The 24,765-nt window shown below is 42.1% G+C and overlaps 2 protein-coding genes across 2 annotated transcripts in view; one reads left to right on the top strand and one right to left on the bottom strand.

The window, feature by feature from the left end:
- The window catches only part of T265_08458 (hypothetical protein), a gene marked incomplete at both ends in the record, with an annotated part of 70,167 nt that extends 45,733 nt beyond the window's left edge, over positions 1-24,434 (top strand). The window contains 2 exons of the mRNA XM_009174265.1: positions 13,493-13,655; positions 24,307-24,434. Coding sequence (XP_009172529.1) covers positions 13,493-13,655; positions 24,307-24,434 — 291 coding nt within the window. The remainder of the gene's footprint in view (positions 1-13,492; positions 13,656-24,306) is intronic.
- T265_08457 (hypothetical protein) overlaps positions 1-24,765 on the bottom strand; it is a gene marked incomplete at both ends in the record, with an annotated part of 134,808 nt that overhangs the window by 48,165 nt on the left and 61,878 nt on the right. The window contains 8 exons of the mRNA XM_009174264.1: positions 2,526-2,637; positions 5,783-5,978; positions 8,695-8,863; positions 10,279-10,443; positions 11,912-12,161; positions 17,701-18,026; positions 18,906-19,039; positions 22,182-22,632. Of these exons, the coding sequence (XP_009172528.1) occupies positions 2,526-2,637; positions 5,783-5,978; positions 8,695-8,863; positions 10,279-10,443; positions 11,912-12,161; positions 17,701-18,026; positions 18,906-19,039; positions 22,182-22,632 (1,803 nt within the window). The remainder of the gene's footprint in view (positions 1-2,525; positions 2,638-5,782; positions 5,979-8,694; positions 8,864-10,278; positions 10,444-11,911; positions 12,162-17,700; positions 18,027-18,905; positions 19,040-22,181; positions 22,633-24,765) is intronic.

Raw genomic sequence — 24,765 nt, 5'->3', positions numbered from 1 at the left:
ATCAAAGTGAATACCAGCGTTATGACTGAGTACCTGTGCGCCCGTATTTCTTAAGCTGTCAGAGTAACTGTTATTATGTCAGAGAGATTATTTATTCTAACAAAACGTTGCGCGCCAAACCACTAGTGTAACGGTGATACTACTGATTGGGGGCATGCAAGTAGTACGTTTCTCATAAATCCGCGTTGTCTCTTGAAAAGTGAGATCTATTACGGAACTTGTGGAGTCACAATTGCTTGGATTTGAGCAACAGTCAATATCCAGGAAAGTTCAGGAAGACGCGTTCAAAGAGAAGAGGGTCATTCGGTTACCGTAAACAAGATGCATATGAGAGTTTTGCTTCCCTGTCCAGTAGTCTGTAACTATCCAGTTGGTATTTTCTAATAAATACCTCCTCCGCGAAGGCCTTCTTCCTCTTCACCAGCAACAGTAATTTACTAATGGATAGAAGGACCAAAATCCTTGGCAGTACTGTCGGAAGACCTCTCTTGTAAAAAAAGTAAGGAAGGGTGTCGGTACCACACCACCCTTTTTGACCCACTCAGATATGTCCCAGACTTCCTTATAATCACAAGCTAATGGACTAGTAAGAGTAGCTATCCGGTTCAACCTCATATGTCGATGTGTTATCGCATACAGTCCCCTTGTTCAACGCATTGTCCACTTATTTCCTAACCCCCCCTTTATTCTTCAAACACAGATCTCTCTCCAGATGTAATGAGACTTCACAAGTGTTCTCAGTTAACTGTTAGTTAACTAAGCACTTCGGCGGTTTTCGAAAATTCACACAAAAATTACTGACGATTGCTCAGCTGACATAAATTCGGCACCAACCCAAGCTGCACTGATAACACACAGGAACTCAACTTTGAACGTCTACCAGTCACTCATCGCGATTTGGTAAACCATTACCATACTTAATATGTGGCCAATATTTTTTTTGGTTTTCGACCGGGAATATGTTCGTCCGTCCACTGACCTTGGCAGTTAGCTTGAAAACGTTTCGTTACCAATGACAAACAACGTCAGTCGGCTGTCTGCACGAGCTTCAACTAACGACAAACTCTCTTCTGATCAGCCAGCAGTGGTGAACTATACTGATACATTTAATTCGCACTTTGGTCGCAGAAATGGCGGTGCGATAGGCTATCGATTCATTGTACAACTCGAGTTGTTTGCAAAGCCTTGATGCGCAATATTCATCTATTAGAGCCAAAGCAATTAGTGATTCTTGAACACGAAGAAGTCCTGTCAGTCGACATCTACGTCAGAACACAACACAGGAACGAAGGGGCTTGAAGTACACTCAAATAGTGAACCATGCTTGTGCATTTTGGGCGAACCCGTTGAATATATATGCAATGCTTTTGGTTGCTTGTATCATTCTTTTCAAATCGTTCAACATTAAAGAGAAAGAGAAAAGAAAATTATTTCATTGCGGACAGCGGATCATCTACCGCATTCGACGTCGAAATTTGCTGAACGTAATTTCATCAGACTATTTTCAACATTTGCGTCAGTCGGCGCCAGGAATGTTGTTTCAGTACGAGTAGTCTAGTTGCTATACATCCGCATGCAGAATGCAGTGAAACTCATGTGGCGTTCTAGTTTGGCTCTGCTGCATGACTCTCAACTGGCAAAATCTCTTATTTGCAGTACTCTGATGAACCACCTGTCGGCGAATAAGAGCTTCTTGACGTAACATAATGCCCACATAGTTGCTGAAAACTCTTTGACAGTCACAACTGGCTTCGCATCAACTTAAATTTGAGTCGGCCTTTGCGTAGCAGATTCAGCCGGGAATCGGTTGCGTCTCCCGGCAACGTCAAGTTAATTTCTAAGCGAGGTTATTTAGCCAAGAACTCGACTTGCATTGCTTGAAAAAGCTACTCTGTAATCACCGAGAATTTTGTTTTCAAATGATGCTTTGAATCTTTGTGCAAATTTGGGTATCGAGCATTGGGTACAGAGTATTAGTATTCTTACTTCCTGATGAAAATTTCGTGAATGAGCCCGAGTTATACAATCCTTTTCAAGCATAAAAACATAGTATCCAGTCAGTAAATAAAGTCCATTTCATCCTGCTGCATCCGCGATTGTAAGTTATGGCACTACGCAAAAGGAATCTGAATTAGACGTTGATGGGATACTTTGTTTTTTTGTATCCTAATGGTAGATAACATTTTAGCACTTTTGTTGATGTTAGCTTTGCTATCTCGAGCGCAAAGCCGTAAAAACTACCGCAGTGTACCATGCATCTATTGAATCTTATAGTAAATGGTACCAACGAGAAGCTACATCATCTGTCTAAACTCTAAACTGTGGCTGATAACCAATCAAAGTGCACCACAGAAACTTTCTCTTGTTCATCCACAGGGCCAATAGACGAATTTAAATGTTCTGAGTGACTCGATAGTTCCCAGTACCTTCAGGGCTCTTCGTGACACAAGAACTCTGTTAAACCTAGAACTGGTTGAATAGAGGATACCTTCGAAAAATTACTAATTAAGACACTACGGTCATACCGGTTGTCCGATAGTGCTTTCCGTTTTACACAAACGTCTTTCCACTTGAGCTACTGGCTTCCGTATGAGTCCAAAACGGGATGCAGTCACGCGACAGCTGGCAAGTGGAGTGCTATAGAAATGAAGAAAGGTAGACAGTTCAAGGGTGGCGAGCTACATGGGGTAGTGGTAAAATGTTGCGAAACAAAACGTCAGTATGTGGAGGTTACAGGGACGGTTTTGCCTGATGGTTTTGCCGCGGTGATAGTGCCCTAGGGTACACGTCCCAAGAAATTCTTCGCTGTCTGGATTCTTTGAACACCATGATCAACAGAAGAGTACATACCATGGGATTTTGGAACCTTAAAAGGCATTATAACTAGAGTTGGAATCATGCTTGTACTTTGTCTCTGCATTGGTAGTTGGATATATGAGGGGTTCTTTGGCTTCCTTGGACCTTTTGATCAGTGATCAAACAAAGGACACAGAATCAGTCTTCATATTATATTTTATGGTCAACACGTGGGCTGGTACTCGTTGGAGTAGTTTTCAAATTTGGAAAGTTCAACGGGACTGTACAGCTTCACTGGCGTTTTGGAGAATAGGGCTCAGAAAGTGATCGGCGGTAAACAGGCACACATTGCGAATGTGCATATGAACAAGTTCTAGACACGTTCAAATCACTGACTTCTATTTTCGATGGTGAAATGTCAAATGAGCCAAACAACAAACAGACAACAAACAGCTAGCCAGTTGCTATGTTCTTTTGCCAGCTAAAGACATCGCCGTGAAATGTGACTTTATGAGCACCCATCAAGTTTCCATCCCGAAAAAACAGTCTGGGAAGAAGCACCGGATAATGGTTTAACTTCTGGGTTGAATAACCAACTGGCTGGATCTCGAAAATCATCACAAATATTCAAATCCAGAACCTATCGGTTGGTGTCTGCTCACTATAAAAACCAACCCGTATTTAAGGAGAGCGTAGCCTCACTATGCATCAGTCGAAGAGTTCAAGTCCGGCAAGCTTGTTTTCGCTATTTTCTTGAATTACACCTTACCAGGTAGATCGCTTTTAGAACTTTGATCGCTCTAACGGCTCGTCCACTTACAAGCTAAGCACCCGGTTGTTCACCAACCCTGTTCAAGTACCAACCTGATTGTCACGGGTCAGGGTCAGTTTTTCTTCCACTATCTACGAACTACTCACGAGCAGTCTGGCTGTTTTTAGTCTCAATACAATCGAACCACAGGCTCCTGAGTTGGAGAAGTTTGCCTATAGATTATCAGGACATTTTCTGCAAAGCCCACCCAAAACAGGTTTATGTTGCTCAGTTCGGCTTACTCGGTATATGTAGGGAGTTCTTCCACTAAATTCTTCAGCCAGCGGTCCTTAATAGCGGTCTCCGATCGCACCTACGTAGCTGGAGAGTCGAATTGACAAAATGACTGCTAGTGAGTAGTTCAGGCTGGTTGGTTATAAATGTGTGGCCATTTCGTGAATATTAAAGGTATTTGTTAACGCTATGATAAAACCCTAACATATGGTGGTACAGGTTGACTGGAATGTGAAATGGCCTTTTGGGATCCCAGACAAGTATCTTAAGATATCTCCACAGAAATCCAAAATGTCCAGATATTCAGTTAAGATGTTCTAGAGGGGCAATCGTCCTAACAGCTACATTCAGCGCTGCTGTACGCTGCTTAACGCGACTCATTGGATTCTTACCCAATTCATTTTTTGGTTCCCAGTACATTCTAATTCCATAAGTTCGAGATGGCCTCCCGATCTCCAGGTGGCATCTCAACATTAGAGTTCCAGACTTTTTGAAATGAAACGTAGGGATATTTACCTCTTGATTGTTTTTATATGCCGTCATGGGTGTCCTTTTACAGGGTAACTTTCTAGACAAGTTTGAATAGGTCACCCGATTTTTATGTCGTCTCTTTATATGGGAAAAACGGGATGTTCTGGAACTGTTCCTGTGGTTAGTTTATCCAAGTTTCCTACCGGTGAGTAGAAGAAAGTAAACGACAATTCGGCAAGACATTTACCAGAAGTGCGAAGTGGGGCTTTAGACGGCCAGGAATGAACCTGAAAACAAACTTTTCTTACGTGTGACTGTTACGCAGCCTAAAGCATTGATGCAACTCACTTTATCAAACCTTTGATATGTGGTTGACAGTAGTCAAGAGTTTCTAACTATAGATGACACGTTGTAGATTTTCCAGCTCTTTCTTTCGATTTCTTTCTGAACACTAGTGTTAAGTTGCCTCAATATTGCTGCAGACCTTCAGGTATGGGAGCATAAAAACCTCCCGTTGTGCAGGGGTCATAAATTAATAACAATGGCATTAATAATTAAAATAATAAAATGGAAAGCAAGAGGAAGCAGTTACATGAAGAATCCATTTTGGCTAATTAAGTGAGTGTTCTGAGTACTGTTGGCAGTGAAGTTTATTCGACTTCCTTATGAAAGAATATTCCACTGGTTTGCCCGGCTAGAAACCTTTTCACCTCGTCAGAAAAAGTAACGTGCACAGTTTGAGTTCAACACGTTCATAATAAGATGATGACCCATAAACCATTGACCAAATGGTAATGGGGAGGTGAGGATGTCTACTGGCTTCTAACAGAAGCTACGTTGTATAACTTGTATAGCAGGGCAAGAAACTTCAGTGATAGGCGCTGTTAGTGAGCTAGGAAATCTAATGAGTTAAGACAAGTGAGCCTACCGCAAAATCAGTTTCCTTCTGGCATTACTTCTCGTCTAACATACTCGGCATTTCGCGCTCACTGAGGTTCCATTTCCACGTCATGGCATGGCCGTTACAGTCGCTTATCAGTTCACAAGAACGAAGTCTCTCGTGTCTGAGCATCTCATGTATGACAATGTTTTGTCTGCCACAGATCGGAAACTGTGTATCTCGGCTGCCATTATCGAATCGCTATAAGAGGCTTACTAACATAAAGTGTGTATTGCTCGAGTGAGTTTATCTTGGGTCAATTGTAACTATAACTGGCTTACAATGAAGTTTGCCACTACCTAAACGACTCCATCATCTTTACTTAAGAGGGGAAGATATATTCATTTCTGTAAGTAGTTTTGCTGAATATCTTTCTTGGAAACATTCACCAAAATCCTTAGAAATGATGAGATGATCTTTCAGTTTCCAAGAAACTCACTCTTCATAAAATAATTTAGCGTTGTAATAGGTACATAAATTAGTTAGTCACCTATTAGTGAATATGTGAGAAAACCAGCAACAATACTCACCAACGCTTCCTGAGGACCAGTAGCTTAATTATCGAATCGAAGAAGGCTGGAATTCGAAGAATTTGTTGTGCGTGATTCTCCGGTGCTTGATCAATCAGTTTGAGGAACAGCTCGATAACCTTGATCCTTTGCATCAAGTCTTGCTCTGACATCAGTTCAATGAATTGCAGGAAACCTCTAAAGTCACGTGAGCCCACTGAGGAGAGATAACATACATGGATGGGAACTAAAAACCAGTATGTATTATTTGATGGATGACTTCAGTTCAAAACCGGAAGCACAACTCTCGCTTGCCAGTTCATTGACCTACAAGATGAGTTACCTGGTCTACTGTCCCACAGCATGAATGTGCACTCAAAATTCACGTAATGTGCTCACCTTTCTACCCACGTGATCAACAGTTGAGGTCTGTCCACACCAACTCTTAATTCCGGATGCAAGATCAAAAATGGCCCAGACTTTGATCTTATCGATATATCAAAAAGTAATATAGAAGCGATGCACGCCTGGAAACAAATGACTGTTGATCCAACGAACGGACTTGCAGATAATTAGGTTGAATCTCAAGGACGTAACCATTTGCTCTGAAAAACTTGAACCAAGCAAGACTTGACAAATCTCTGGTGGTTAAAATGAAACCTGCTCAGCGAGCCAATTGGACACAGTCGTTCCCCATGCACTAATTTTGAAAGTGTAAGGGCAATCCTCTGAAATTTTAACTGGAGACGCACAATGCGCACATTTTAGACATTGTGGAAGTTTTTTTCTGGTTTTAAACTAAAGTCGTTTGATTCAGGATGGTAGAGTCTGTTGTTGCGTAACAACAATATGTTGCATGGGTACATGCGTAGACTCATCAACGAGCGACTTCTCAAAGCATCCAGTCTGCAGAAAAGCGTATATACAAAAATGACACAAAATGGGAATGTTTGCAATTAACGCGCATTTGCAAATTCGTGGTGGTTAATAATTCACTAACCACGAATTCCTGCTTAGTATGTATTAAATTACCTGTCATAAAACCAGTTGAATTCCGGCTGGATAATGCGTAAGACGAGTGTGCTATTAGTACTCAACTGGCGCACGCTGACAGGCAACAACGTCTACGCCTGAGTGCTGCATGTGGTTAGACCAACCGGCCAGGTACAGTAGCCAATGAAAAAAGAAAACACATTCAAGGTCGTCTGATTCAGCGCCTGCTTGAGGGAATAATGCTAGTTTGGAAGACTCCAGGTACATATTTTCAAGCTGCTTTTTTTTGGAGGAAAATTCCCCTAATAAACAAAATTCTGAGTAACGACGTTAACAGAACGGTGATTCCTGTTGATAGTTCCACTGAAAAATTTCCTAGCTCTTTCACTAACAACTCTAAGTTATCGAGTAGCTCTTTTCAGGGATGAAAATATTATTGACAGGTAAATTACACACAACTGCGTTAAGTGATTTGGGCACTAAGCGAAGTAACTCGCTAAGCTTACGCATCCAAGCAACCGATGTTCTGGAGAAAAGTGCCGTTCCTCTATAGAGGAAAATGTCGGTAGCTCAGGTAGCGTAGATGGTGGCCGTTGGCTTGTTCGCCGAGCTGGGCGATTTGATTGCAAACGTTTCATCACCAATCGAGGTGACATCATCAGTGCGTTATTGTGGAGTGTGGTACAACCACCAACCCACCGCTACGCACTACTACGCTCCACAATAACGCGCTGATGACGTCACCTCGATCGGTGATGAAATGTTTGCAATCAAATTGCCCAGCTCAGTGAACAAGCCACCGACCACCAGTGCTGTTCCTTTAAATGCATGGAAAGCGGGAACTTACCAAGGCAAGGGTACAGGGTTACGCCAAACTCACACATCCAGCAAGATAACTGGTCTCTCGTGTGAACGCATGCAGTTAAACAATCCTCACCCCTCTCAAACCAAACACAAACGCCAAAAACACTAAGGGATGAAAGCACTCTTCACATCTTAATTGAAAAGATAATGAAAACCTCAGTCAACCCATGCGACCAGACTCCATGGTAAAAGTTGCACAAGCCCCATCGTGCTTTTACCCAGTACACTGTGCACACCTCTGTTGTCCACACAACCTTGCCAACTACTTCCTCAGCTTAGCGTGAACAGATCAATTAACCATCCCTCAACAACGTCTCCGATTTGCCTTGGTGTGGTCCTGCAGTTGTACCTGGTAGCTCGAGATGGAACTTCATTACGTTCCAATTAATTGCCATCGAAACATCAGACGGTTTTAGTAATAATCAGAAGGCATCTTATTTAAGGAAGCAAACGCCCCTATATTCTGGCGACATCTTTCATGGTTCTCGCTGTACGCTGGAATGTTATCTTCGGGTAGAAAAGCGAATTTGAGGACAGGTTTGGCCAAATGACATGTTCGATGTGCTAACTCAATAAAATTCTTTAGATGATGAACACGTGTGCGAAAAACAACACGGTAAAATTTTGAACGGGATCCGGTATCTACCACGCACGCAATCGCGGATATAACGGCAAATTACATGCGGCCAGAAAGGTAGTAGTGAAAGCTATTTGTCCCCTAAAACACTGGTCGGAGCCTTTGTGCTGTTTTGCCCTTTGTCTGAAGCCTTGAAAATAGCAGCATGAGAAATTCTGATTTTGAATAAATGATCAACTTTATTACTGAAAGAAAGTAAAACTTGGCCAGCAGCCTAATACAATATCACAGACACAGTTGGTCAACAGCTACCACCATAACAATTCACTTGATTTGGCCCAAACGATATGTGATCGATAACACTAATCCCCACTGACAAGTAAAGCCTATCAAAATATTTTGCCGAAGAGCCCGACTACCAACTCGATCATTTGCATTTTACAATCAATTGATTAGGCAAGTAATCATAATTTTCGGGAACCCAGAGAACGGAACTCACATCGGTCAAAAATCTGTAAAAACCAGTTGATCGATTCCGGATCTACCAGTAATTGAGGGAATTGTTCACTGAAGGAGAAAAGACCAGTCAGTCCGCCAAACTGTTCCAAAATTAATTGAGACTTCTTTGCTTCCGAAATCCGACTGTTTAACACTAGTAGATTCAACAGCTGAAATATGGAAGACAAAAACAACAAACTGTCCGGATTGTTTGGAGTACCTGGACGACTTGGTGTCCACATGTAAAGATAACGCATTCTGCCTAGTAACTGCTATTCTTTCAGGTCAATGGAACGGCAATCTGCATAAAACCTTTGGGTTCATCTGATGACTTGAGTGGCTAGAAACCAAGTTCACCAGGTATACATGGTTTTAGAATCTACTCAAAAAATTCCAGTACTATGTTATCTGAACACAAACTCACGATGGATGAGTAAAAGATGGTTCGATGCAGTCATTCAGCTGGTGTTATCTACGTGCTGAATATCCAGTGAATTGGTGAGAAATTTTAATAAAACGCTTTTGTCCAAGGGAAAAGGAACAAGGATGGCAGATAGCGAAAAGTCCAATCACTGCCGCCGGCAATTCATAATGATCATCATTTACTTGTTTTCCTCTGTAGTGGCCCATAAAAACAGTACATCATCGAGTTGCTACGATCCATACTCTAATTTGTTGTTGATTTTACGATCTTTAAGATCAACAGCAAGAAGTTAATACTGTGGACTGCCTCCGTGAGTTGTCGTGCGAATTGTAAGAGCAACGACTACCGCCACATAACTTTACCACAAATTGAATTCACATCGAAGTAAGACGCCGATCAGCAAAACCGTCTTTTGAAGAAGTTTGAAACTTCTTATTTCTGACTGATAAAATGCCATCCAGCCAAAATCCAATAATAGTTTATAGAGGATAGGACCGTTAGATTTTTTTAATTGAAAAGGTTGTAGAAATTTTCCTAAGCTGAGACGTGACATGGAGGTGTAAGTTTGTTCCCACAGTAATTTACGAATTTCCAACATCCCTAGATTACAACTACACAATGTACCTAAAAATCACGGTTGTCCTGGAATGTGCACCACTGCACGGGAGCAAAGTGTCCTGGATAGTGGAATGGCAGTAGAGCTTATTATACTTGAGTCGACTTGTAACTGTGCCCATAAGAAACTTGACATACAGCCTTGGATGGATATCCTTCTATGGCGAACATACGGTACATTTTTAGCAAACTTGTGTAAAGTCATTTTTAGCGAAATGTTCTCTTAGATATATTGACAACAATCCGAAATACTGAAATCACACTTGACTGACTGCTCAGAACATTGCATCCGGTTGGCAGAGCCAAACGACAAAATTAAATCACCACAGTGAAAGCAGAGAGCAAAATTGTTGATTGTACTAGTTTTGGACTTTAGATTTCGTGGACTCCTTACAAGCTAAGTTGTCGTTGTGTAAACCCTTCACTCAACTGATAATAAGGTTCCAGAGGTGGTGGGCTTATGCTGAAAGTCACCATTTCGCACGGCAGTTCTATCCTCATGTTTGTGTTTTATGGCAATTCCATCCACAAAGCTGCTTGACTTACCTTCAGGGCTTTCTTCTTCGAACTCTCATTCACTTCCGTCAGCGGTCTCAGAAAGAGGGTGTACAAATTAACACTTGTCCCTGGCTCGTAAAGATACTGCGCCAGCTTGCTATTTGGTCCCGACTGTTCGTACATACGAAAGAGAAGATCCAGTGTTGCTTCAACCTGAAACGATAGTTGATAGAATGCCAGGTGTTTTGTTTAAACGGACTGCTTTAGTGAAACAGCATGAAAGGAAAAATTTTTGTATTTGCCACCTATGTTTTGTACATCCCGGTGAAAAACAAGCCTTTTGGAATAGGTGCAAGGAAAAACAAGATTGCTTCGAATTTTTGAGGCACACCTAAACCCTACAGTCAAGTGTCAGCAGCCTGTAGAGGACTGGCAACTGCGGGCAACCTACACCTCACAGGTCATTACAACACCCACCGTGCTTGCAAGCACATTTTTGCGTTAGGCGCTGTCCAGAGAGACAAGTCCGCTCAGTGGTGTGAGATACATTCGGAAAGTCATGCAGCGCGATTTAGTACTGCTTCCCTGCTCCATATTCTCTGGAATTCGTGAGATTCCACACACAACCGAAGTCAATATATGCCACAAGCACAAAGATCGCTAAGCCACTTCAAGCCCGCAACTTTCTGGTCAGTTGTTGAACGCCATGTCATTCGGTCATAAGTGACTGCTCACCAGTGTGATTCACTTTTGTTTAGTTGAAATGTGGTTCTATTCTGTCTCGGTCACTTAGTTCAAGTCACGTGATCCAATTATGACATGCGTCTGGAATGCTCATGATAACAGAGCCCTCTCCGATCATATCACCGGAATCTCGTTATTAATGAGGACATTTTAAAGTTGCAAGTCAGTAGGTTGCCCTGCACGTAGGCAACTTACTCTGAAATGTCAACAAGAGTTGCACAATTTGCCGGAACTCACCAGCATTTCGCATCCAATGAATCGCCAGTTGTGATCTTTCGGAATGAGCCTTGAACAGCTACGGGTTGGCGATTCTCATAAAGACGGGAAATTTTTGTATTCAAACTTCTGTAACACCGCTTACATCACATGATCTAGTTTCAACAGGCTTCTTGAGTAACAATTCTGTACAGGAAGGCTCGTGTAAGTCGTGGAATATTCTCCACTATTGTTAAACACTAGCAGGTGCAAATGACTTGGTAATACCTAATTCTGGACATTGCAAAAAATGTCAATAAGCTTATTTGTCAGTGAGAAGCACACGATTTTTGGGGAGATCAGGTAGCTTATTAGACTTTTAACACTGAAGCAAACAAGAGTTTGTACCCAGACGCACGTTTGGACATCCCCTTCTGTTGAGAAGCAGACATCTCGGTTAGTCCAAATCAATGCAAGGAAAACCGGGGTCCAAATTTCCCCGTTTGTTATAGTTCAACAAGAATAGTTGCGCCAGTTCAGGACGAGCATCGTTCAAACGATGAATTCCACAACATTCTAGATTTCCCCATACCGCTGATAGGTTCTACAATCTCCGCAACTACCTAAAGGTTTCAATCAAGTGAAGTTGATCAACGCCTAAAAAACAAAAGGCACTGTTAGGCTGCCTCAACCTCATTAAGAATCATCAACGATGAGTATCTGACGAATCAGCGCCACTTACCGCAGAACTGCTTGTGGAGTTACACATAAAAATAAACATTTCTCGCAAGTCGGTCAGTGTGATCGTCTTATGCAGAAGAAGTTCTGTAAGCTGAAGCACCTGATAACAAGTCTGTTGGATTATTTTTTGTTCCGTTTCCAATAATCTCTCATCAACCACAGATTCGGAACTCAGATTTGGAACTGATTGTCCTGATGACTGAGTAAAATCGAAAAGACTTGAATTCCTCTCAAGGCCGTTGATTTCGTCACTGAAAACCGAAAAATGGACAGATACAAACGTTTTATTAATACTCATCAACAATGTCAGACGGTAGACAAAGATTTTTAATGACGTTAACATTTCTGAAGAAGTAAAACTAGCATCTATAAAAGAATATGGACTGTAAAAAAGGGGCAAACAATGAGAACAAACATTTGGTGGTCCCGAACTGAAAGTTGCACACGTATGTGCTGTGATCGCTCAGACGAGCTCCCCACCAAGAAGGATCTAACCCAGCTAAAAATACTCTACTCCATTCCCACGAACTCTGACTTGGAATCATTAAATTTTGCGAGGAACTATCGATTCGGGCCACCCGGAAACACCCGCGTGTGTGTGTGTGTGTGTCAGGGCATATTTCAACATAAAATGATACATATTGTCATGCGAATTACACCAGTCTTTCCAAAAAGTTTTTGGAAACCAAAACAAGTAAACCTCTACTCTAGAGCTCGTGAACCCGAATTAGTGGATTACCAAAACTTGTCATTCAGAAGCACAAAATACATCAGACTGGTTCGAAAGATTTCTAACCTGACCTCTGATTAGCAGAAAGTGATCGAAAACCAATTTGGGAAACTGGGTGATCGAGTTGACCCTGGGTAACTTTCCAAAGCATCTGTGTACTGTGGCGTGGGTTTTGAAGTTTTTTTCGTCGCCGGTAGGAACAGCACCATCACAGTCGCATTTGGTCGATCGCTGCAAAATAGAAATTTCTCGAATACCTTATGATAATGCACAACCGGCATCCAACTTTAAATTTACCTCCAGCAAAAGTCACGCTCAATTCAGATGCTTTACAACGCACTTTAATCTTTTTATTTGCACCTTGGGAGGAACTTATTGGCCATCTGGACCGAGGCCCTGGATACTCACACTGCTTTGTTCCTGCATGTCCCTTTTACTTGCCTGAAATTTTGGAGCTCTTCATGATACTTTTAGAAATCTGCAGGTGATTCATCTGGGTATATCGGGGAATTTGTGCGCCAATATATCAGAAAAGTTAAGAAGTCTGGTTAAAGCTTACATCCTGAATGTTTGAAAACCTATTTGGACGATTATTCATAAGGTGAAAATAGGAAACCCATGTGCGTAATCACAGCCGCAACTATGGTTATTGAATCTATCTAGATATCATGATTAATCCCCCCACTCATTTGCTTACTCGGCCCATGTACTTTTGATCTTCGCTTGCTTTACTCATGCCTATGGCCATTCGCCTTGCTCCAAAGGCCGATCCGTCCAACTCCGGTACGCTGGCATGTGTGTGTGAATGTGCGCAGCCGGTCCACTTTACCATGCTTGCTCGTTTTTCATCAGCTGGGCCTGTCCTCACTCGCTCTGTCTGGAGTTCGTGTGATCGCAACGCCAGTCGGAATCGCTAGACTGAACTTGGAAGGGACGGACGCAAACTACACCACTGAGCCAACATTCCATCCGCCGTTGTCCTCCGGTGAGCGGACCTTCACATTCCACAGTGCCGGTCAGTGACATGCACAGCTGTTGATGCCACGAACATGGACAATTGCGATTTGCTGTCATTTTTCTAACTTTTGTGTAAATAGCATCGTAGATTTTCGAACCCGATTCCTCCTTCTGATATTCAGGATCCTCAAACATACGGTCACCCAAAGTTCCGTATCGCTAACCTCAACAACGGTCATCTTTACACCCATTTATGGTTACTTTGCTACTCTAAACTTTTCCATTTGACATTTCACTGTAGCCAGTTTACGTTAAGTTACATGTCCGTCCCAACATGAAGAAGATAGTAAAAATCACGCTTTTCGGCTCGTTTATTTCTTACTAAGAAGCAAAGCTTCTACGATGAAATATGTATCACCAGGTATTAGCTGCAACGCACCACCTATCTGGCTCTCAATTTTCCATACCTGGTGTGAGTTCGAAAACCCGTCTATTGAGGTCAGTGACGCTGAGCTCTAGAAGGTGACATACTGGATGGGACAACGGCGACGATTATGCCTAGAAGCTGGATTAGATTTGCCATTTTCATGGTCCACGTGGTACGTCATGATTAACTTTTTCGCACCTCACTTGCCAACTGTCCCATCCGACATACGGTCACGTCTCATGGGTAACGTTTATCCAACCCTACGTGAAAACGTGAGACAGACCGAAGAAAGGTCGCACTCACTGTCTGCCCTTAACAGTCTGTAGAGCCTATCAACAGAAGAATATGTTAAACTAAGCGCTGTTATGGATTATGGAAAGACGCCTGATTTTCTTCAATGCGTCCTGTCGTGCTTTATCGCTGTTGCCCCCACTTTGGGACTAGGTGCAACACATAGGGCAACTGACCACATTTCTTCCAAAACTGCACACAGTTAGTAGAACAAGCCGACCATGCAAGTGAAATGAACTGTCGTCCGTTGTGCTTGAAAAGTGCTTCAGAAAAACCCTACACCGACCATTCCAAAACCGTTGACATGCAGTGGTACCCTTCTCCACCTAACACCATTTGCTTGCCGAGCAGCTATTCACAAAACAACCGATTCTATCTCCAAACGTTTTCGTACTTAGTGTACTAGTGTCTAAGCAGTGAATTAGTTTGTGCCTCCGAGCGGTTTACAGATACGTTCCGGAATAAAGCTAGATCCCACAGTTTGATGCCGCATGTGCTGTCATTTCCCAACTAGCCTCATTTGTTTTTTGTACACTTTGGTGTCGAACGATCCAAACCAATTCGTGAAATACACGCGCGGCTGTAGATTATTTTAGCTGCAAAGGGACTTATTGGATTCATCTGAATCTCTCGTACACAATGTTCTTCAGCTGAATGTGCTGCACAAGTCGGCCTCATGTTATTACGGTATTTGAAGTATCGTATTACACCGTCTAGATGGAATACACTACTCGCAAGGTATCCAAAGGCTGTTGGACAGCCCGAAAGCGGTTTGGCCCTGAATAGAAGAAGAAAATCCTAGACGAGTGATTCACCTGTAATTCATCTAAGTTTCATCTTAAATGCACATTATTGTGCAGACAAGCGTTTTGCGAATGGTGTCGAATTTGCGTTTAAGTAGAGCACAAGTTTGAAGACAACTCGGTGAATGTGCCTACCTGGAGTGTCACAAGAAGAATGGAACCGGTCGTGGGCTGTCGACACTTTTTTAGCATACAGATAGTACGTCCCGTACGATTCACCTCAGAGCAAGATTCAACAGATACGCATAGAGAACGCACGGAGTTGCCTGCACGGCGATTGTAGAAAACTTGGGCACCTTAAGTCGACCTGGAGACATCGTTATTCTGTTCCACATTCAAGGCATCTTTTGTTTCCCATCGAGATATCTTGCAAGGGACGCTGAATAACGTTTCTACTACCAAGTTGTTCCCTCAAGGACTTTCATTTAGGTTCACTTTTTGGGTGAGTTACCTTATCCACCAATTACAATTTCGAAGTTTATTCTAATTAGACATAGCTGCATAGGATCTGGCAAATTCGTGGTGGGTAGCCGAAGTAACAATAAACATCCTCTTGTCACACCTTCATTCTGTCTGTATCCCCACTGACCTTGTTTTCACTATTGCGGATTATTCTGATGGTCCCACACAACAAACACGATCCTTGAGCACTTTCTTGCCTAACAAATGGTCAGAAAACGTATGCAAATCGCTGGTTTTTCACATTACTGCTCCCGAAGGCTGCCAGATCAAATCCATCTTTATTATTCTGTCTCCAAACTATGGATGTTTCCTGATTATTCTAACCGCAAACGACTTGATGTTATGGCATCACTCGCTTGATTATTTCACGCTACAAAGCATGTGATAAACAAGAAAACTAACTGAATTTAAGGCTTAAATCAAGCCCATGGTTTGTTGGTGCTTTTTCATCTAATTAATCAACGCAATATTCGTAATCAAAGACTAATAGATTACACCGCAAGTGTACGCAAACATCGCCTTGTCGGAGTCTCCTGGAGGATGCGATGACCTACCGAGCCATATCCTTCAGGATTGACGGGATATTTTGCCATATTATGTATGCATCTCTTAAATAACCTTGCGGACTTTTTCCTACAAAAACACTCGTCAGAGTTGCATCGTAACATTGCCCTTGGTAATTTAGTCAGCAATTGCATGGCTTCGTATACAAAATATACATTGAACACAGAATCATGAAGCTGGATGTCAGCTTGCAACTGGCAAGTGTACTCGTATGGAGAACTATGTAGCTCATGTGGGACAGATGGGTGGAAATGAGCAACTTCAGTAGGCAGGAACATTTTAATACGGAGTGTGCACCCGTAAGCAAAATCATTTTAAAACGCAATCACAAATGTCTCGTAGATACATTTACTTCTCTCTGCTCAAGGATAATGCTTTCCTATTAGTGTTCGTGGCCGTATCTCGAAGTTCACAGTGTAAATTGAAAAAGTGATACCACTGAGAGAACAGTATGCTGATCCGCGTGCACCGATGCCGGGTGCGGAATCAACTGGGCTACCTTGGCACAACGTTTTTGCTAGCAACCACAGATTGAACCGGATTCCACTGCGGCAAGGATAAATTCAGTTTGGCGATCAAAATGCACATAGGGATTCGTTTAACCTTCATTATGGCAACTGGTTGAATACAAGAGCTGTTTGTGACGCTGTCGTTTTACTCAAGAAGATGAACAGTGATTTCGTTACATGTCCCTAACCAGCGAGAGGATGTCTGACTTGAAAGAGAGCGCCTGCTTGGGTTCACGAGCCCATTTTTAACCTTTCTCCGGTTTTGCAAAAACTTTATTTCTCGTCCAGTACCTGTGAAATTGTCATTTTGGTGGAAAACAGGTCATTTAAGTGCGTTTCGGCTGACGCAGTGCTTTAAATATCAGTACCATTTACGCTTGCTTACTTTCCTTCCTCACCTCTATGCCCCGTAGTCGCTACAGAACCGCTATTCAATTACACCAGCGCAACGCAGGTTTTTTTTCACTGGCGATTGTCGATTTATATAACTACTTTAATGGGAATCGTCAGTAGTATGATTCAAGTCAGTACGCCGCCAATAATTCAGTACAACCCCAGATGATTGCTTCAAAACATCTTAACCCTTAATAGCCGCATTTGTTATGTACACAGCGCGACGTGCAACAGAAATGCACTCTCCGCTAATACGACGAAACTTGTATGGTTGATGAGTACGGTTTAGCAACTTAACCGTGAAGATCATTCGATATGCTTATTCTTCAGTTCTTCTTCAGTCGCTGCTGGACATGTGGAACTCAACGCCCATTTGTGAACTATTGTAAAACTAAACCGAATGGCTTGACTATGATATCCTTCAACTGAATGTACTGTACGAAGGTCGCTTTATGCTTTGACCTCTTGAATATCAGCCTGCTTTGACAGAAAGCAAACCTTGCATGGCAAATTTGATTGAAGGGTGTTAGAATCGAAGATTCGTTCAAGTTCACTTTGAATATCACGCCACATTATTTCAGTTTATCATTCAGCATGCAAATCCATATTTTCTATGGCTTCGGACTTTAAAAATAGCAAAACCTCACCACATACCTATAACAGTGTTCTAAAATTTCAAGTAGTTTCTTCACGGGTAACAGTTTCTTGAACAGCCGTTGATGTCGCTTGGCCAGATTCAGAACACATAAGATATGCTCAAACCTGGCGATAGGAGTTGCTTGCTCCCAAATGTTCCAATTTAGAAAGATTCGCTGCAAGAACCGAACGTCAAGCCTGCGTACCACGCCTCCGATCTGTTCATCCACCGGTTCAGTGGCTGCATCAGAACTGATGACTTTGCTATCGTGGAATACAGTCGTTTGAAGAACCAAGTCGTAGCAAGCTGAAACGACGCCCGAGTCAAGTCGAAGTGGTGGAAGCTGAATTTGGGAAAATTAGACAAGATTACTCACATTTTACCAGATTGTGGCCGCGAATTACCGAAAACATCTATCCGGATTCACAAAACTATAACCGTTATTGTGTTTGATTGAGCTACTCAACCGAATCAACGGCTATCAGTAAGAATAAAACTACGAATATTCACCTCAAAATTGCACATGCTGAGCTTTAAATGAGCAGACAGCGATATCGTATTGCTTCCGTACCATCTAAACAACACAGCTGAATATCTCGTTTATGATGTTTTTAAGCTGGGTTCTAGGTAAGTCTTTCGTCAAAACCAAATTGGTATGTAAATGAGTGTAGCTTGCTAATTTTGTGCAATTTGGGTTCAAGAGAAACATAAGGTTGACAGAAACGTCGGGATTGTGTCCGCCTGATGAGCCCCAAGAAGGGCAAAACCGGTCGTGAACCGTCAAAGAGTTTACAAAAACCTTATGAGTAGTGTATGACGTCTACTTTATCTAACATGCTTGTGGAAACAATTTGTTCCCGTTAAACGCTGTTCTGATGCGTGCAGTAGTGTCATCAAGATCTTTGGGCAGCAGCGTTTTTTGTCTCCATGCCTCTAGTTCATTCTGCTGACAGGCTCCTTCTCTGCAAATGGCCAGCCTGTTTGGTGTTCACCCAGGTGCTACTTAGAATGTTGGGACGTCCTTCAAAAGCAAGCGTGACTTTGCAAGTTATATGATTGAAAGAGTGATCTGTGATTAACTATGCCGATATGACTCCATTTGACAACATTGACATGCATGATCTGGAGACCCTAAGTGTACCGATCGCTGTATTAAATTCAGACCTGCTGGCTTATCACAGCAATTGGTTAGCAACCATTTTTGCAGCGCATCCGAACTTACCTTCCATAACAGATATCCCAACGTTTGAAGCACTCTAGAGAGGCACAAATGACGCCGATTCTGTAAATGATCGCTGATGAGGTTGCGCAGCAGCAATATAAATGTGCCGACACAGCTGTGAAATGACTTTGGACCTAAGAATAGAAAAGCAAGTAGAAAGGGATATGATGAAGAGTCCATGTAAGGTGCGCATTGTGTAAATATCAGAGGTGTTTGAAAAATGAGGTAACTAAAGGTAGCCGAATATGACCCTGTACTTGGCTATCGATTTTCACCTACTGTTGGAGACATGGTATTAACTTCGTACTATTTCCTTTTTCGTTTCCCTAAGGACAATCATGTGGAAGACCTAAAGTACGCTCAAACTCAACTTGGAAGAAATTTTCTGAATACACCAAACCATCCATTCACAATAGCTCGTCACGATAACAAGAACTATTGTGACTAAAAACCGACCGCAACAAAATGCACAGTTGTCTCCAAAATGCAGGACTTTTGACCAATCTTTTAGCTTCTTTTGACCCCAGTGAGTATCCTCAGGGTAACGTTTTGAGCATTTTGAAAGTGCCGGAAATAGAGACCCGATAGAGCCTCTAGTAATCAATAATGTGCCGATGTTTTTCCGCGTAATGTGCAACGCACAGGTTACCTTGAATTTTTTTTGGCGATTGCATTCGTTAAGTTTTTTTCCTGATACATGTAGTCTGTGGTTTCTGGGTAGTCGTTCCATACTAATTACGTCGAAAAGTATTTTGAATGCTAGATTTTGTGGTGAGGAATACTCAGTGAAAATTTCAAAAACAACACAAGGCAAGTATCCTGCTTTACCGTCGGAGACCGATGAAACATTGAGTTTCCACAACCAGTGACAGATAAAGCCATTGATGAATGGTTCAAGCTGATCATAGGTGATAAATTGGTGTTTTCTCCGGATTTGGTGGTACTTAGAATTAATAATGTTATGTTCCTCATCAGTGGCTCAGAAATATCATACGGACAATATGTTTGACGGCTGTAAGCATTTGGCTATACAGTATGGCGAAGAAAGAAAACCGAACAGCCTCTTCAACGCCGTCGAGAACGGCTCCATGAATGGGAAGAAGCACATAACACTGAGGTGTTCCAACAAGCAAAAATAACGGTCAGCATGAAAAGCTTCCTTCTAAACCAGGACATTGAGTTTGTCAAGCAGACAGAATTCGAAGCAATCACCAATAGTCAGATTCTCTGAATTAGACGACAGATAGTTGAACTAATACTCACACTTAGACACCCACCTAGCGCCAGGCTAGTTGGGTGATTATTCTGACCTTTGACCAAACGGGAACAGTAGAACAAGAAAACAGCTGAATGTAAATATAGGAAGGGTATATTGGATCAGACTAAAAGCGTGTGGACTCAGCAGCTAGGGCGAGCCACTAATTGCGACATAGTTCCACCTTTCCATTGATCTAAAGGTCTTCTTTTCCTGCGCCTAACTGTGCAGATAACACTTGCCAAACTAGCCAGATAGTTGCGTAAAGATGTTTCCACATAGACAACATGGTGTGAATGGGGTAACCGCTGAAATATACACAAGGCAGCTAAAAACTTAGATTTGGATTTCTACGTTTCAACTTCAGAAAAGACAGTTTTCATCATCTTATCCTTTACGGAACAACCACAACGGGCTTATTAGGAACACTACTTGTTTTTAGTCTTCGATCGACATGGTTGAATAGTGACTAATTGTCCATGCGTCAATTCTGGCTGCAAGTAGCGGAATGGATCACATCGTTCCACCTCCACTTTAAGCGCCTGGGTTTGTCATTCACGAAGGTGAAATGGTATTTTGCCACATGTCACAATCTATCTCATACCCGATATTTTCTGGGTAAAAACTGCGTAAAAAACGATGAAACAATGAATCTCAGAGACTTTTATCAAAGATAACTAAACTATAGGTCTTCTAGAGGATCTTTCACACCTAAATTACCGGAGATGTTACGATTTCATAATACAAGATGGCAAGAAATCACTTTATGTCCAGTCAAAATCCTGGTAAATTCCGCACATTATGATCTCAAAATGTTTTCAAAGATTCTGAACAATAAACGATAAGTCTCGGATAAGCTCTATTCTCATTCCGTCGGTGCATATGAGAATGGTTTTTCTCCCAAATCAAGCTTCTACTCTGATAATAAGAGATAGCTTTTACGCTGTAACACTCCTTCGGTGTATGGCTATTTTACCCCTCGAAAAAAGCAAGTGGCTAGGGTAACATCAGATTGTCCGAGCCTACAAAAGAGCAGTTGAGTTGTTGTTTGAACTACGGAGCTCTCAGTCAGCAAGTTCACGCATTAAACACTGAGCTACCTCGAGCGCAGCTCGCCAACTATCCTGTGAATAGCTAATTTGCTGAGGCTGTTGAAAAATTCGAACAAAAACTGGTCGGCGTTGACTGCCGTGCATCAGTATAACAAGTTCCACTGAGTTCTTATTAAACTTCTGCAAAGAACCCTCGAAGAACCCCGGTAACTGAGAAGAGCTAGACCAAACGTACTCCACTTTTCTGCTGAAACACTACAAAACGTAATTTGCTTGAGGGTACATGTATGCCTCTGATTCGGCAGTTTCCCAGATACCAATATCGTCCAATTGTTTGCTCACATTCGGCTTGTGTTTTATAAAAAACCGCCGTTCATTATTACACAAATTAGACCAACTTTAACATGGCTGATATTCAAATAAATAGTTGGTGTGGCCCTGAATTTTGGCCTGTACTTTATTTACACCAATAAACTTAGACAAAGCACAATTTTGTTACCTCAACCTCGGACATTATAAACCATCAAATGCTATTAAGTTAAGTAGGCGAAAGTCCCATTGGATAATCCAAATATGTAAAACAGCCAACTCTCGAAGACCGTCTTCATGATTACGCTGCCAAAAAACCTTGGGTAGAAACGACACTGAGAAGGACTGAAATCGTCAGGATGAGTACTTTCTCATCACCGAAATTGAAATGCCAAAGCTTGTGTCAAAAGATATTGTGCCCTCTATAGGCAACCAAGTACTGTGAAAAGTCATCTCCTAATTCCTGTGTTTTAAGTGCATTACGTCGGTACTCTTATGATGGCCATTGAGGACTCAATAAAAATAACTTTCGTTATTCGGCTTGACGGTAACAACTAATCAAATCGTTGGAACAGTTTCTCAAGGTGTTCCTGCTTCAAAATCGTAGGTTTTCAAACGTGATATCGAATATGTAGGTATGGAAGAATGCACGAAACTAACTATCAATTATGTGGGGCGAAAACTTGATACTGTAATCTTTCGTCACGACTGATAGCTTCAATATCTCCGGTTCAGTCAAAGCCTGGATTTGAACATGACCCCCGGACCCGGTGGAGGATGATTCGTTTGGATCAGTTGGTGGTGGTGAAATCTTCACTGTGACAGATGAACCGGTGGATTGTTGAGGACGAAACCGCTCATACAGCTGAAGATGAAACTTGTATCGACTAAGTGAGGTCTCCAATAGATCGTCTTGATTGAATCCCCCATTGTGTGAGTCAACTGACGGTTCCTGTTCAGTTGCATTAGCGGTAGTTCTCACAGTCTCTCCATTGAAGTTTTGAGCATCGACGGAAAGAGAACTGGTTTTGTCACTCGTAACAGAATGTTCTGACATGAGTCCTAATATTGGAAACAAGGCAGGTATACCACCAATTTGATTGATGGAATCCTGAAAGAATATAGAAATGGAACGAAAAAAACGTTCCGTAAGTTCGGTCGGTTACTTCAAAATTAACGGTTGGAATAAGGCTACTTTCCTTGAACAGAACATCTGTGTCCATTCTACAGAGGACAAATAGATGTGCAACTTCGCACCGTTTAATCTTGTATTGGCATTGTATCGCGCTTTGTACTGATTAGGTTTGTGGCTGAGTAGGCCCCTCTCACAAGTCGGTGAGGTTTCTTTTGGGCCATTAAATTAGACTCACAGGCAATAAAGTTCGGACTGGCTCCCGTGGTACTGGCCTCCCCTCAGACTACAACAGTGTCGTCCTAAAATGAGTTAAAAACCTATTTGGAGCAAATAACCCTAACTAGCTCTGGGTCTTAATTAGCTATCTGAACCTATGTTCAAAATACAATGCTTATGTCTGGTTGATGCACATATTATATGGGTTAACAGATTCAATTCCTAGGACAAGGATGTTGGACTCTCTTACAGCTTACGATGCGAGGCTGTTGCGCAAATCCACAGGAGCTATCCTTTGCTCCACAAGATATATTTTAAGAATGTTTTAGCCTAACAATGAATACCTTTTAGTCTTTCATTCTAGAAAGTCAAACAGGACCATATCAGTGTGCTGACTTCTTCGATCAAATTTGCAGTTGCTTTTTTCTGCAATCATCTACTACTTACACATTAACAGTCGTTTAAAAGAACATTTTTCTTGAAATCCAAAAAAATGAGTATTGTATTAAAAAACTGACTCATCCCCCGACTACCCAGCCAAAATGTATCCCAATAACATTGTTGTGCATTGTCACGCAGGTCACTCTATACAAACTGGCTACATAAACACTGCCCAATCGTTGCCCATATCTTTAATTTGTAGGTACATTGGGAAGTTCCTATCCTATTTGTAGGCAGTTAAAAATTCATAGTATTCTCCCATTGAATCATTATCCAATGGCGCTTAGAAACCTGGGGGTCAATGCAGAATCGTTTCACGTTCAGTTGCTTCGTGTAGCCGCGCAAATATCTTCAAACTCCGGGATTATCAGTTCAGGAATTTATCCTACTCTTTCAAAGCGGTTACTACTTTTGATCCTTCCGGTTACATATGGTTGGCTATGCACGCAAGCTTGATCACACCTATAAGTGTGATGAGCCAAACTGCGTTAGAGATTGATGGGCACCTTTCACTCTCAGACTATCAGACTAGCGAACCAGATTTAGCCTCGATAAATTCAAGAAAACCTGTTCAATTCGACTTTTAAAAGCACCGGATTTGATAACTTTATGCTCATGATGATCTACCAACTCTAGGCTCACAGGTTCCTGACCCTTTTGGACAGAGTCATTGAGTTTGGCTACAGACCACTGTAGTGTGCGCTGTTGGTAACGTATCACCATACAACTTCGGGATTTTAGAAACTCCAATACAATATCTAAATGTGATGTGAGAGTCTACGGCATTTTGGGAATCTGGACAATGTCGCCCAAGAACTCGATGGGATTCTACGTCTATTGAAGGGGATTGCACCAGCGCTAGTTTAGCTCTCAGTCCCCAAGCAGGGTGATCACTTGACTGGCTCACCATCAATAACTAACTTTGCACTGTTAGTTTGTGAACTTCAACAAAAGCGTTTCCCTTCCAACACGATATCTACTCTTTATTTTCAGTTCCGACGTATCCGCCAAGTGACTGTACTTCCGATTTGTTGAAAGGCGTTTGTCCCGACCTAACTACTCTAACAGATAAGGGAATTTCCGGTATGGTCCTGAAGTTGGAGATCTCAGAGCACAAGTAATGTGTGTCAGCTCATCTCTAGCGCAAACCGGTGGCCTGTGTACCTTGAACTCAAAAAGTCCTGATAATAATGCCAACTGCTACAAACGTTTCCAGACATAGCCAATTCGCACGCTGAATGACGTTCATGCATCCAGGCCATTGCCTTCAATGTCTTCGCTTCCAATCTCCCAGAAGGAAGGTCCACGGCCACCTCTGAATTCGAGCATCAACGATATGATGTACCGATCTACTGGGTATAGATGCAAGATAACAAGATAGCGAGAAATAGCCAGGCATCCATAGTTTTCCACCATTTGGTTTTCTCCGACAAACCTGCGACGATCTGTCTA

The sequence above is a fragment of the Opisthorchis viverrini genome (assembly GCF_000715545.1).
Source record: "Opisthorchis viverrini unplaced genomic scaffold opera_v5_217, whole genome shotgun sequence".
NCBI lineage: Eukaryota > Metazoa > Platyhelminthes > Trematoda > Opisthorchiida > Opisthorchiidae > Opisthorchis > Opisthorchis viverrini.
Note: the sequence above shows the minus strand (reverse complement) of the source record. Positions and strands in the feature narration are given on the sequence as shown.